General features: G+C 37.8%; 1 protein-coding gene across 1 annotated transcript; it reads left to right on the top strand.

The window, feature by feature from the left end:
* The first annotated feature begins 2,431 nt into the window (after positions 1 to 2,431).
* On the top strand, positions 2,432 to 4,440 carry LOC101174281 (extracellular calcium-sensing receptor-like). The gene is made up of 4 exons (XM_023961856.1): positions 2,432 to 2,748; positions 2,916 to 3,722; positions 3,824 to 4,033; positions 4,285 to 4,440. Exons 1-4 carry the CDS (start codon positions 2,494 to 2,496, stop codon positions 4,438 to 4,440), a joined length of 1,428 nt encoding a protein of 475 aa, XP_023817624.1. The 5' UTR covers positions 2,432 to 2,493.
* Positions 4,441 to 13,878: the final 9,438 nt, after the last annotated feature.

Here is a 13,878-nt window from a genome sequence, read left to right as displayed (position 1 = left end):
TAAAATAGTCATAAAAATATTTGAATACGAATAATTGATATGTTTAACCCTCCTGTCGTGTTCGGGTCAAATCTGACCGTTTTACAACTTATAATACTCATAAATATTATGTTTTACATCTGATTACCTCAAGACCTTATGATATCCTTCACATTGTGTACTTGAACATATAAAAGTGATGATCACCTATTTCATTCAATTTTGAGTGTTTTAATCAACCTTGTTACACCTGTGGTGTTCCCGGTCAAAAGTGACCGTCATAGGAAATGAATGGGTATCCAGAGTAAATTCATTCAACATACAGAAAACATCCCCATACACACTGCCCCAGCTCACTCACACACTCTCTCTCACACACACACACACACACACACACTCTCACACACCCACACACACCCACCCACCCCCACACACACACACACACACACACAATTTCTTTTGTGGGTACACATGTCTTTCTGCTTATGTGCCGATCCTCTCACGTGAACCAACTTCCTAATGATACAATGTATCATATGTTTACACAGACTAGACAGGTGTCTTTTGAACCCATTTCTTTCCCACGCTTCTGTACCTATCACACGTGAACCACACCTTCCAGACTAATCAATGTATCATATGTTTACACAGACTAGACAGGTGTCTTTTATGTGAACCCATTTCTTTCCCACGCTTCTGTACCTATCACACGTGAACCACACCTTCCAGACTAATCAATGTATCATTTTTACACAACCCCATACTATATATAGCTCGATGTTTGCCTTGCATTCCTTTTACTCTGAGCACAATGAGTAGACGACTGAAGCGTTTTTCTGTGGAAGAGGTTCTGGTCCAGGTTCTTGGGCATGATGAAGAGGGCACTGAAATTGAACCAGAGATAGAGGAGGATGTCTCGGAATTGGAAGACATCACAGATTTTGAACCAGACTCTGAGGAGACTGACCAGTCAACAGATGGAGAGGGAAAGGCACCTGAAGAACAGGCACCTGAGGAAACATTTCAGTCCAAAAGTGGACACTTGCTCTGGTCATCATCCCCCCAGGACCGAGGAGGTAGAGCGAGAGTGGAAAACATCATAAAGATGACACCAGGACCAACGCGTTATGCAGCATCTCGTGTGGATGACATCAAGTCCAGCTTCCAACTCTATTTACCAGAGTCCATTGAGGGAATTATACTTGAGATGACAAATCTGGAGGGGAAGCGTGTGTTTGGGGACACCTGGAGAGAAATCGACCTGGTAGACCTCCAAGCCTACATAGGTCTGTTGATTTTAGCTGGAGTGTTGCCAGAAAAGGAAGCGTTGTGGCCTCTGTGCCCCTAGAGACATCAAAACGAGCCTGACATGCTGCAAATGTAATCCTTATGTTTGCAAGGCCCACTCTGACCTGAGTGTCACATGCCACTCATGTGCATGAATACACACACAAACACACACACACACATACCCACACACACCCTGTTGAGTTTGGTGTTTGGTTTTCCATTTATTTTTTGTATTATATGTTCATTTTGTAGTTCATTTTCAGTGCCCAATTGTATTTTCACTGATGTTATTTAATGTTTACATCTACAAATTGTCGTTAGACACTACTTTTAAATGTTGTTCTCAACTAAAGAATGTTGAATAAAAAAATTGGTGGTGAAATTTTTTTTGTGTGCTAATTTAAGACCAGTTAAAACAGACCGGTCAATTTTGACCGGGAACACTAAAGTAGGGGGCTGAATGCGAACACGACCGGAGGGTTAATATGTGTATATCACATATAAAACACATTATCACATTTAATTTGGTTGATAACAGAAAAGCTAATTTATAACTAAATTCAGAAACATAGAGGAAAGCATTCCACACAAAACTAAATGTCAAATTCAAAGAGTGATTTACTTTACTGCAGTGACCACTAAAAACACGGATTACCAAAGGAAAAAATGAAAAACACGCTAATATGTTATGCACAGAAATTTGATGAGCATGGGAGGAAAGTTAGATGACATCACCCCCACACTGTGATTTGATTAGAGTGCCTCAGTCATCATCACCTACAGAGGTATAAAGCTCTGTCTCTAAGAGGAAACATATTTTAGTTTTTTATAGAGAAGGCAAAAGAAAAGAAAGCAGAGTTGGTATCTGTGATTGTGGGCCCCCCTATGAAATATGAATAACGGCATTTGTGTTATGGTACTCTTTATGCTTACTATGGGAGTCATCGCAGAAGATGAAACAGCTCTCTGTGAGCTGCTAGGAAGCCCTGTGTTACCTCTGTTATCGAAGAAAGGCGACATCACCATTGGAGGAGCGTTTTCTGTCTATACCCAAACCCCAAAGTCTTCACCTTCTCTGACTGAAACTCCAGAACCTCTCATTTGCTCCAGGTATCTTCTTTTTTTAAAAGAAACTATTGTATTTTTCAACTTCAGACAAATATATTTAATTGCAAGACTTTGTTTTACAGGATAAGTTTCAGAGAATTCCAATTTGCTCAGACAATGATGTTTGCCATTGAGGAGATCAACAACAGCAGCTCTTTACTGCCAAATGTCTCGGTTGGTTATAAAATATTTGACAGCTGTGGTTCCACACTTCCTTCAACACGTGCAGCCATGGGTCTCATTAATGGACAGGAAAGAACTTTTGGAAAAACCTGCACTGGTCAGTCAACTGTTCATGCCATTGTGGGAGCCTCTAAATCTTCCTCAACGATCGTCTTATCACAAATTGCTGGGATCTTTCAAATACCGGTGGTAAATGTGATTAACATTTGTTTTTAATTTCTTCATTATTATTTCTTAACTGTGATTATAAATTCATTGCCATAACAGAATATTGAAAAAAAAAAAAACAAGTAACATTGAGGTTAGAAGCGTTTTGCATATCTTTTTGCATCTTTTCATTGTGTTTTCTCTTTCAGATCAGCCACTTTTCCACATGTGCATGTCTCAGTAACAGAAAGGTGCACCCCTCCTTCTTCAGAACCATCCCCAGTGACTACTATCAGAGCAGGGCACTGGCTCAGCTGGTAAAGTACTTTGGATGGACATGGGTCGGTGCAGTCAGAAGTGACAATGACTATGGCAATAATGGAATGGCAACATTCATTGAAGCTGCAACCAAGGAGGGGATTTGTGTTGAATACTCTGAGGCCATCTCAGGGAGTAGTTCATATGAACAGGTTGAGAGGGTGGTCAGAGTAATCAAAACAGGCACTGCAAAAGTATTAGTTGCCTTTCTTGATTCTGATGGAATGGATATTCTGCTTGAAGAAGCTCTGAGGCAAAACCTAACTGGTTTGCAGTGGGTGGGAAGTGAATCCTGGATCACTGCTCATCATTTGGCTACTATGAAATACTCAGGTATTCTTTATGGGTCCATAGGCTTTGCCATAAAGAAGGCAAAAGTAGCAGGTTTGCAGGATTTTCTTTTACAGGTTCACCCAAGTCAGGACCCTCAGAACCACATACTGAAGGAGTTCTGGGAAGAAACCTTTGGCTGCAGTTTTCAGTCAAGTTTGCAAGGAACAAAGCAGTGCTCTGGATCTGAGAGACTACGTGACATTAAAAATCCTTTCACAGATGTGTCAGAGCTGAGAATATCCAATAATGTTTACAAAGCTGTATATGCTGTAGCTCATGCAATGCACAGCATGTTAAAATGTGGAGAAAACAGTGAAACAGTCAACGCGTCATGTACCTTGAAAAGCATTTTACAGCCAAAAGAAGTAAGAGGCTTACTTTGTAAAAAGCTATAACTATTTAGAAATATTTAACCTTACATTAGTCTCATATTGTTGTGTGTTAACAGGTGGTGAAACACATCCAGGATGTGAATTTTTCTCTTAAGTCTGGAGAGAAAGTGTATTTTGATGAAAGAGGAGATCCTGCAGCAACCTATCAGCTGGTGAACTGGCAAAGGAACCCAGCAGGAGACATTGTGTTTGTGGTTGTTGGAAGTTATGATGCTTCACTACAAAGTGGAAAAGAATTTACCATGAATGGACTTAACATTACATGGGTTACAGAATCCTTTGAGGTATCATCACTTAAAACATGCAATAATAATTTTGAAACATGTCATTTCTTTTACCTCCCCACCTCTTAATTGCAATCAGCAGTAAAGTATATCTTTTTGGGAATTTAAACAATTAAAAACAAAAAAACATTTGTCATGTGGGCAATTTAATGCTAAAATAATGCCTTTGTCTCCATACCAATCTTACTATTATCTTGGCTCAGATATCTGCATCAGAAAAAATGCTGAAATGTTTTTTTTTACTGTCACAGAGGCCAGTTTCTGTCTGCAGTGAGAGCTGTCCGCCTGGTTTCCGACAGGCTATGATTAAAGGAAAACCCATCTGTTGCTTCTCCTGCATCACCTGTGCTGCTGGAGAGATCAGTAACTCCACCAGTGAGTTCATGCTACCACACTTTTTACTTTAATTTGCTATTTTGGGTTACTGCATTACTAAAAATTAATTTTTTATTTAGATTTATTCATTGGTTACATCATAATCTAGATTTTCTCTAATGCTTTATTCACCTGAAGTATGAAAATGTACTTTAATTTGGATAGTTAATGTACGTTTTTTAACGACATAACATGTGCACATAGACATTTACAGTCGTATGTACCGTCATGTAATTTAATACAGGAACATGCTTTAAGACAAAAATGGATCTGATAGACCTCAGAGCCAGCAGTGACTGGTTTAGGCCCATTACATAGTGAAACACTACTTGAGACAGAACATGTCAGACTGGGTCGTGTTATGCAGGACACCTGGTCCAGGTGACGGCAAACTCACAATTTGACGTCTTGCATGAAAGTTGGCACCATTTCCTAAAAGTCACCAGATTTTAGTGGGTGGGCAGCAAAGGCGGAAAAACTTTATCTGATTATAACAAACGTTTACATACGCCACACTTTCGATCGGAATATATCATTAGGACATGAGCAGAACTATCTCAAATACCTGAAACGGCCGTTGAACACTCTAAAAACATTCATATTGAATGAACATAAAAAATTTATGGAAAGGATTTCCACCTGATTAGATAGCTTTACTTGAACAAAATGAATCATATTGGTCCTACGTAATGTACCTAGGTTGGGTCAACATAATGTATTTAGGTTCAACCTAATAAATTTGAGTTGATTCAATTTAAATACTACAGTTGGACCCAACTTTAACTTAATATTGTAGCTCACTCTAAGAAGAAAAAAGTTGATCCAATTCAAATGAATCGCTTCAACTGGTAACACATAATTGAATTAGGTTTATTAAACTTAAATTTGTATGTCTAGCCAACTCAATATAATATTTTGAATTTAATTTAAATTTTATATTACTTTTGCTTTAATTTTGTTTATATAACTGAAATTGACACACTTTTCTAAAGTTCAACCACTGGGCCTTGTAATTTCCATATCAAAGACATGAATAACCCAGCAATGTCTCACATTGCAAGGCAGGAGCTCACGTGCCGTGAACTTTGTCTTTAGTATTGGGACATATGATGTTTTACCGCACAAGGGGGTTGGTCATCATCCTCTCCCAAACTTTAACTTATGGTGCAGAAAAAAATAAACTTAACAGTTTAAATTACTAGTTAAAACAGAGTAAAACAGCTTCAAAACAAAACACATGGACACAAACTAACACTTAAACCCCAATCTGCCTAGATAGGCAAAGAAAATGGTATCCCACAATTCCTTGCGATTACTAATGTAAATCAATTTAATGGTATCATGTTGGATCAACATGATTGAATTAGTAACTGCTAAATTGATTATTTCTATGTACAATCGACATGAATCATTCACGTATGATTTACAAACATAACATTTTCTGTCTGCATCAAAGTGAATTTGTTACCATTAACTCACTCATCAAGCACCTCTGGGTGTTTGACAGACGGAAAAGTCTATTCAAGGTTGTGTAAAATGGACAAAAGATCAAAGGAAACATAACGCTCATAAATAATTAAAATAAATAATTAAATAAATATCCTGACAACATTTTTAATCAATAAAAGTATTGCCAAATGAAGTATCGCGATACATCTGCAAAACACCCCTAGTGTTGCGACTGCCTGTGCTTTCATTTCTGTGGGAAACTGATCCAAATGGCTCTTTGAATGGTACAGGTTACAGACCCCTGGCATAAACGATTGCAGAGTTACAGTTTGTCAAAGATATTGTTTTATGTAGATGTGACCGGCACCATTTTCAATAGGGTAAAATGGTCATATACCAATCTTAGACAGTGGCACATTAGACTGCAAGGCTCTGAGTGGATGTGCCTTGACAGAGCCCTGCATTTTACATTTAGAGGGTTTATCCAGAGTCTATCCTGGTGGCAGGATATTTGGGGATACAATGCCAACAGGTCAGAAAAAAGACTCATTACAATTCTCTTCCATATCAACAAACAGCTTGGGTAAAAAATACTGACTATACACTCTTATACAGTAAGCCGACCTAAGTGTCTGTCTACGCCGGTTAAAAACTGCATAAAACAAAAAAGTTGTATAAAAACATAAAGTCTTAAAAGAGGCCAAGAATGAAGGATAACATCTTATATAACATTATTTCCCTGTGCATTACCATCACAGGTTATGACTCAAAAAGATTTCACATCAACTGTCCATTTTGGATGCCTCTAAAGATATAAAGATGTCTCTTTATGTCTATGCATACTGTATGTAGCTTAGAGAAAGTTTTGATGAGAACATTAGCAGAATCACTATTTACAGGTTTAATCAAATCTCTCCATTCACACCATTAAATATTTTTATGTTTGATTTTTTTCCAAGCAGATTCTGCAAAGTGTTCTCCGTGTCCACTGGGGTACTGGTCAAATGAAGATCATAACAAGTGTGTTCCAAAGGTGATTGAGTTCCTTTCTTATGAAGAGACAATGGGCACCCTCCTCACTGCTTTCTCTTTGTTTGGAGCGGGTCTTACGCTCGTTCTGTTGTTTGTTTTCTTTTGGTTCCGTCACACACCTCTGGTCAAAGCCAGTAACTCTGAGCTGAGCTTCCTCCTGCTGTTCTCCTTAACTTTGTGTTTCTTGTGTTCTCTGACCTTCATTGGCCGGCCCACTGACTGGTCCTGCATGCTTCGCCATGTAGCGTTTGGCATAGCCTTTGCCTTGTGTATTTCATGTATTCTGACTAAAACTATTACAGTAGTGATAGCCTTTAAAGCCAGAACACCAGGAAACAGAGTTCCTCAATGTTTGGCTTCACATCAGAGAATGGGTGTTGTTGGTGGTACTTTTCTGCAGGTGTTGGTTTGTGTAGCATGGTTAGCTCAGGCACCACCATTTCCACACAAAAATACAATTTATGCACTAGAAAGGATTATTCTAGAATGTAACTTAGGTTCATCTATCGGGTTTTGGGTTGTGTTAGGGTATATTGGACTTCTGGCAGTGTTATGTCTGATCCTTGCCTTTTTAGCCCGAAAGCTGCCTGACAATTTTAATGAAGCAAAATTCATCACATTCAGCATGTTGATATTCAGTGCAGTCTGGGTCACATTTATCCCAGCATATGTGAGTTCTCCTGGAAAATTCACTGTAGCTGTAGAAATCTTTGCAATTCTGGCCTCAAGCTTTGGATTGCTTTTCTGTATATTTGCTCCCAAATGTTACATTTTACTACTGAAGCCAGAGAGAAATACTAAAAGTCACATAATGGGGAGAGATCTGCAAAAAAACAATTAAGTGAAAATAATAAGAACGCTTCTTTTAGCTTCAACTGGCTTATCCAATTTTAGGACTGATTATGATCTCACTGGTACCAGCATTAGTAGAAGCCAACAGCTTTATAATGGTAGCCTATCTATATCTTTAGACAGTTTTTTTAATCAATTAAATATTTGGTTAAGTTTCCAAATCTTTCATTTAGAGCAACAGTGGTTTTGGTTTGTGAAATGTAAAGATTGCATACTGTGAAAAATAAAAAAGGAAAACCAAATGCATGTTAATGGTTGATGACTACCTTTCACAACATGTTACATTTTCAGACTTTTTTCTGTGAACTAAAGAGCAACTTTTTTTCAATAGTATGTCTGACAAATGTACCTTTACAGCAGTAGAACAAAGTGACACAAAGAGACTGACATGGAAGGGGGGTTTTGAACAGCACATGGGACAGGATGCAACCAATATGACAGCTAACATCAATGGAAAGCTAACAAACTCACTTAAGTGTGCCAAAACTAAGACCACCACAGCAGGCATCACAGTTTCAATGTGTGTTTACATATATATATATATAGATAGATAGATAGATAGATAGATAGATAGATAGATAGATAGATAGATAGATAGATAGATAGATAGATAGATAGATAGATAGATAGATAGATAGATAGATAGATAGATAGATAGATAGATAGATAGATAGATAGATAGATAGATCGATCGATCGAGAGAGAGAGAGAGAGAGAGAGAGAGAGAGAGAGAGAGAGAGAGAGAGAGAGAGAGAGAGAGAGAGAGAGAGAGAGAGAGAGAGAGAGAGGGAGGGAGAGAGAATCAATCCAATAATATATTAAATATACACACCCCATCAAAATGGTCCTATCGAGACAGAATGGCATACACTTTTTGAGATGGCCTACACTGTCCAAAAAGTCAGTGTAGTTAAAAATAAATGATTTAATGAGCAAGTGGCTGTACCAACATCGCAGAGCCAACTCAAGTGGACCTTAGTCTGAAGTAAACCTCCACCTGAAAGCCACAAACCACTCTTTCAAGGATAGTGAAGTCCAAATTTTAGTCAGAGAGAAAGGATGTTTTGAACAAGGAGTGAAAGAAGCCATCTTTGTCAAGAAAGGTAAATTTTCCCTTGATAAGAATGGTGGTCTCATGTTTATTCTTCCATATATCTACAGCAGTGTTCTGAAACCCAAACCAACTCAACCAATTTAACTTAGGTAATTAACACCTGCAAGAGATGACCTGGTTAGGGAGGGGAGCCACTGCCTCCCCAATGCCAGCTGAGGACAAACGACTCCAAGTCCAAGTAAGCAATACCATCCAGTTTCAGGTCTGACTTCTCCCCCATGAGCACATAAACCAGTTCTTTCACCAGTTATTTCAGAATTGTCAAAAACTTTTGCATAAGAGGTGAAAAGTCTTCAACTTTGAAAACCAAGTCCAGATGAAAACCTTTAAACCAACTACTATGATGGAATAAACCAGGATGAATGAGAGTCTTCATAGACAAGTGGAAACAATATGCTAATTAGGCTAATGCATATAAAGTAACTTTTAAGGACCTCTAGGTCAAACAAATTGTAAAATTAATACTGTCTTTAATGTCAGTTTGAAAAATAGTTAAAGTAAACACATATATTTACTGTTGCAAAAATTTTGGAAACGCTTTCTTTTACAGTACAGTACTTAAAGTGTACTTAAGTGGTATTTACATGGTACTTATTGTGAAACTACTGGGTACTTTCAGGGTATTTACATGGTACTTTTTATGGAATTTACTGGGTACTTACAGTGTGTTTACATGGTATTTTTTATGGGACTTACTGGGTACTTACGTGGTACTTTTTTGTGTCTACTCTGTATACATGGTACTTACTGTATTCATAATACACTTTTTGGGTATTTACATGTTGTGCAAAGGTGTCTTTTGTGGTACTTACCACATGTAAGAACAAGGTAAGTACAAATAAAGTACCTTGACCTTTAGGTCTGCACTCTTTGTATGTTTCATGGTATTTACCATGAATCAACACAGAAACTACCCCTTAAGTACAACGAAACTGGACTGTAAAAGAAGGTCAGCCCAGTAAGTATATTAAAGATACCCAGTATGTACCACATAATTATGAACCAAATAGTACCACATAAGTACACAATAAGTACCATGTAAGTACAGAGTAGACACAAAAAAGTGTTATGTAACTACCATAAAAAGTACCATGTAAACACACTGTAAGTACCCAGTAGATTCCATAAAAAGTACCATGTAAATACCCTGAAAGTACCCAGAAGTTGCACAATAAGTACCATGTAAATACCACTTAAGTACACTGTAAGTACTGTACTGTAAAAGAAAGCTTTGCCAATTTTTTTTCCATCAAACACAACTATTAGTCCTGTTTGTAATATGCATTATATTAACAACTGCTAAAAATATTTCATTATTATCGTGGCATAATTTGATTGGAGGAACACAGTCTACCTCAGTGATCATTTCTATCTATTTAAGTATAAAGCTCTGTTTTGTGGAGTTGTTTGATTGGTAAAAATACAAATAGGTAGACAGTAAACCCTTGTTTTTCATGGGGGTTACGTTCGAAAAAGAACCCGTGATAGGCAAAATCTGTAAAGTAGAAATCTTTATTTTTTTTTAACAATTATTATACATTAAATACTCTATTACACATTGAAAAGAAAGAACAAACCATTTTACAGGCTCAAGCATTTGTTTCACAAATAAAAGTACTTTTGAAACGTTTTTTTCAACAAATAACTTCTGTACTGTCCAGTCAAATAATAATATGAATCATCAATCTGAACAGAAGGCTTCAAATTGCGGAGATTAGCCCCCCACCTGAATAATTGGATTAAACGGGAGAACATTTAAAATGATTATGAAAAAAATACAAAGTACAGTCGGCACAAATAGTGACTCAGGTCTATTTCACTGCTCTTCAGACCAAGCCGCTGCATCCTGACTCTGCTCTGCAGTGTTTTCTTCTTCTGAAGCCCACGGTGCAGGTGTGTTTGTTCTGGAGAAGAACATAGTGATAGGCAGTTGTTGTCGCTCTTTTGTATGGGTTTTAGAGAAACTTGAAATTGCAGTCAGAAATTGTAAATTTGGCAAGCTGTTTTGTTTTGACAAGTATGTGTACATATTAAACTGCAACGTTATTGACGCACGGGTAGAGAAGAAGCGGAGTGACTTTTTAGCCAATCAGAATGCAGAACACAACGCACAATGCAAAACCGTGAAGTAGCGAAACCGTGAAAAGTAAACCACGTTATAGCGATGGATCACTGTACATATCTAATAAAAAAAAAAATGCGTTGTATTTGTCTGCGCTTTTTCAGACACATAAAGCGCCCACAATGTGTCCATTATTCATTCACTCCTCATTCATACTAGGTAATGTTAAGCTACTGATGTAGCCACGGCTGCCCTGGGGCACACTGACAGAGGTGTGGTTACCAGTTCGCGTCTACAGCCCCTCTGACCGTCACCAGGACATTCATACACATTAAGGACACAATAACAGTTGACTGGGGGGATCGAACTGCCGACACTTCGATCGTTGGACGACCTGTTCAACCACCTAAGCAACTGCCACAGTCGCCTTTTTCAAAGCTGGAGAGAAATCTCAGGTGTGGCCACAATTAACAACAGTCCTTCTCCACAAAGCCTCGGACTGGCAGCTGCAGGCCGACTTAGGAAAACAGCTGATGATCCCTCAGCACATTGTATAAACAAATGTCCGCCCAGACATGATAGTTATCTCTGAGGTTTCAAAACGTCTGACCATGCTGGAACTTACGGTGTCTTGGGAAGAGCGTATTGAGGAAGCAAATGAGAGAACAAGTGCTACGTGCCGGGAACTAGTGGAGGGATGCAAGGAAAGGTGCTGGAAAACCTGGAAAACCTTCTATGAGTGGGCTGCTATTGGGACGCAAGTCAGGGTTTGATCAACCTCAGCTGGGTCGCCTGGGTGAGGGTGTATGATGTTGGGAGACCCAAAACAACTCATGATCTCAGGATACAACACTGAGGGTGCGTCCCAGCGCATCCATGAGATGTTTCTTGCATAGTGGACTGCGTTTTATGGCTTAGTTTAGGTAGTCATGTATTTTATTGGGTGAAATGAAGAGAAAATATCTCCAGCAAAAATGAAAGGACATTACCATAAATGGACTGACATCTCATAGATGCACATTACCAAAGAAACCAAAGAACTACACTTTAAAACCCAGCAACTGCAGTTTAATAGTCCTTATGGAAAAAAAGTGTCATTATCATAACCTCAAAGATGTGTCCTCTGGTGGAAAACCTTAAAACGGGATCTGGAGTACAATTGTGTCAAAAAACAACGAAAACAACTAATGAAAAGCTGTGGGATTATATGAGCTATTTCATAAGATTAACAATTTTGAAAATAAAAAAAAGTGCTTAAAGAATCTAGCCTAATTTATTTTGTGGATTTTACTTGGTTTATCAAACTGCTGCACTGAGTGAATTATCATATAATACTATTGTGTTCAAACTCAAAAGCGTTGGCAACAATATCTACATTTATATGCAACTATATTTACAATCAACTAATATAGTTGACAAAATTAATTAACAAATTATGAATTTTCCCTTTTCTGATAAATGAAATAAGTAACCAGCAAGTTCCATTTTATATGTACAAATTATAAACATTTTCGAATTGAATACAGCCAATCGGAAATTTTATTTTCAAATAATGATGTCATCGCCTAGGTATTTGGATAGAGCAGGGTTTCTCAAAGTTTTTGCAGTGGAGGGCCATATTAGGAACTCGATATTAGACTGGGGGCCAATTTTGGTGAAAAAAATGGATAAACAGAAAAAGTTGTTTTTAATAACTTAAATGACCAAGTGTCATTTGTACAATTAACCAGGCCCTCCAAATGTTTTCCCAGTTGCGGTCAGAGGCTGCTGCCCAGATCTTCCACTCATCTTGTAATTGAATCATTTGATAGGCTTATTTCTTCAAACTTTTTTTTCCCCTTTGGACAAAAAATGTCAGCTACTTTCATCATACATTCTTTTTACAAATTCCCCGTCACTTATTTACATAGCCACAACGTAGCTAGCTTCTGTCACAGCTTCACTGGATTTAGCTATTTTTGTAAACATCTGCTGTGCAGCATAGCCTCGTGGTAGTTGTTGAAGCCTTTTGTTGCGCTCCTCGCCCGTAAATTTGTCATATTTTTTATGATTTACTAAACAGTGACAATTTTTAGTGAATTTTACTAGAGCATAATTTCCCTCTGGATTAATAAAGTATCATTGATTGAATTAGTTGAGCGTTGCATTTACCTGCTAGCAATAAGGCGCACGACTTTATCCAGCCCATGAGGTACGACAAAGTAAGCATTTGTCCACTTAGCTTGAAAGCGCCTTTTCTCCTTGCCAACACGTTTTTCCTCAAAGAACCTGCTCTAGCTCTTTATTGAGGGCCAAAAATAAATCTACCAGCAGACCGCCGTTGGCCCCTGGGCCGCACCTTGAGCATCCCTGGGCTAGAGCCTTTCGCGAAATTTGTCAATTGCTGCTAAACTTCTGTTTTGATTAAAGTAAAATGACTTGCTGTTGTTTGAAAACTCTAACTTAAGAAATTTTAGAAATTTATATTTTATTATCTAAAGTCTTTAATTGATCACATGGCTGATTGTAAAATAGTCATGACAATATTTGAATATTAATAATTGATATGTTTAACCCTTGTGCTATCCTAGGCACTTTTACATTGGGAGTTGGGTCATCTAGACCCACTAGACAGTGCTCTGAACCTTTTTTCTTCAATGATTTGTGAACCTCACTGGTGTCCATGGATTACATGAAATCTTTCCACCTTTATCCACCTTTGTCATGGTAGGGAGAACACGTCAATGCAAGGGTGGGGTCATCTAAGATAGCACAAGGGTTAATATGTGTATATCACATATAAATAATCAAACATTTAACTTGGTTAATAAAAGAAAAGCTAATTTATTACTAAATTCAGAAGCATAAAGGAAGGCATTCCACGTAAAACTAAATGTCAAATTCAAAGAGTGATTTACTTTACTGCAGTGACCACTAAAAACATGGATCACCAAAGGAAAAAATGAAAAACACGCTAATATG

This window comes from Oryzias latipes, chromosome 13 (genome assembly GCF_002234675.1).
Source record: "Oryzias latipes chromosome 13, ASM223467v1".
NCBI classification, from domain to species: domain Eukaryota; kingdom Metazoa; phylum Chordata; class Actinopteri; order Beloniformes; family Adrianichthyidae; genus Oryzias; species Oryzias latipes.
Note: the sequence above shows the minus strand (reverse complement) of the source record. Positions and strands in the feature narration are given on the sequence as shown.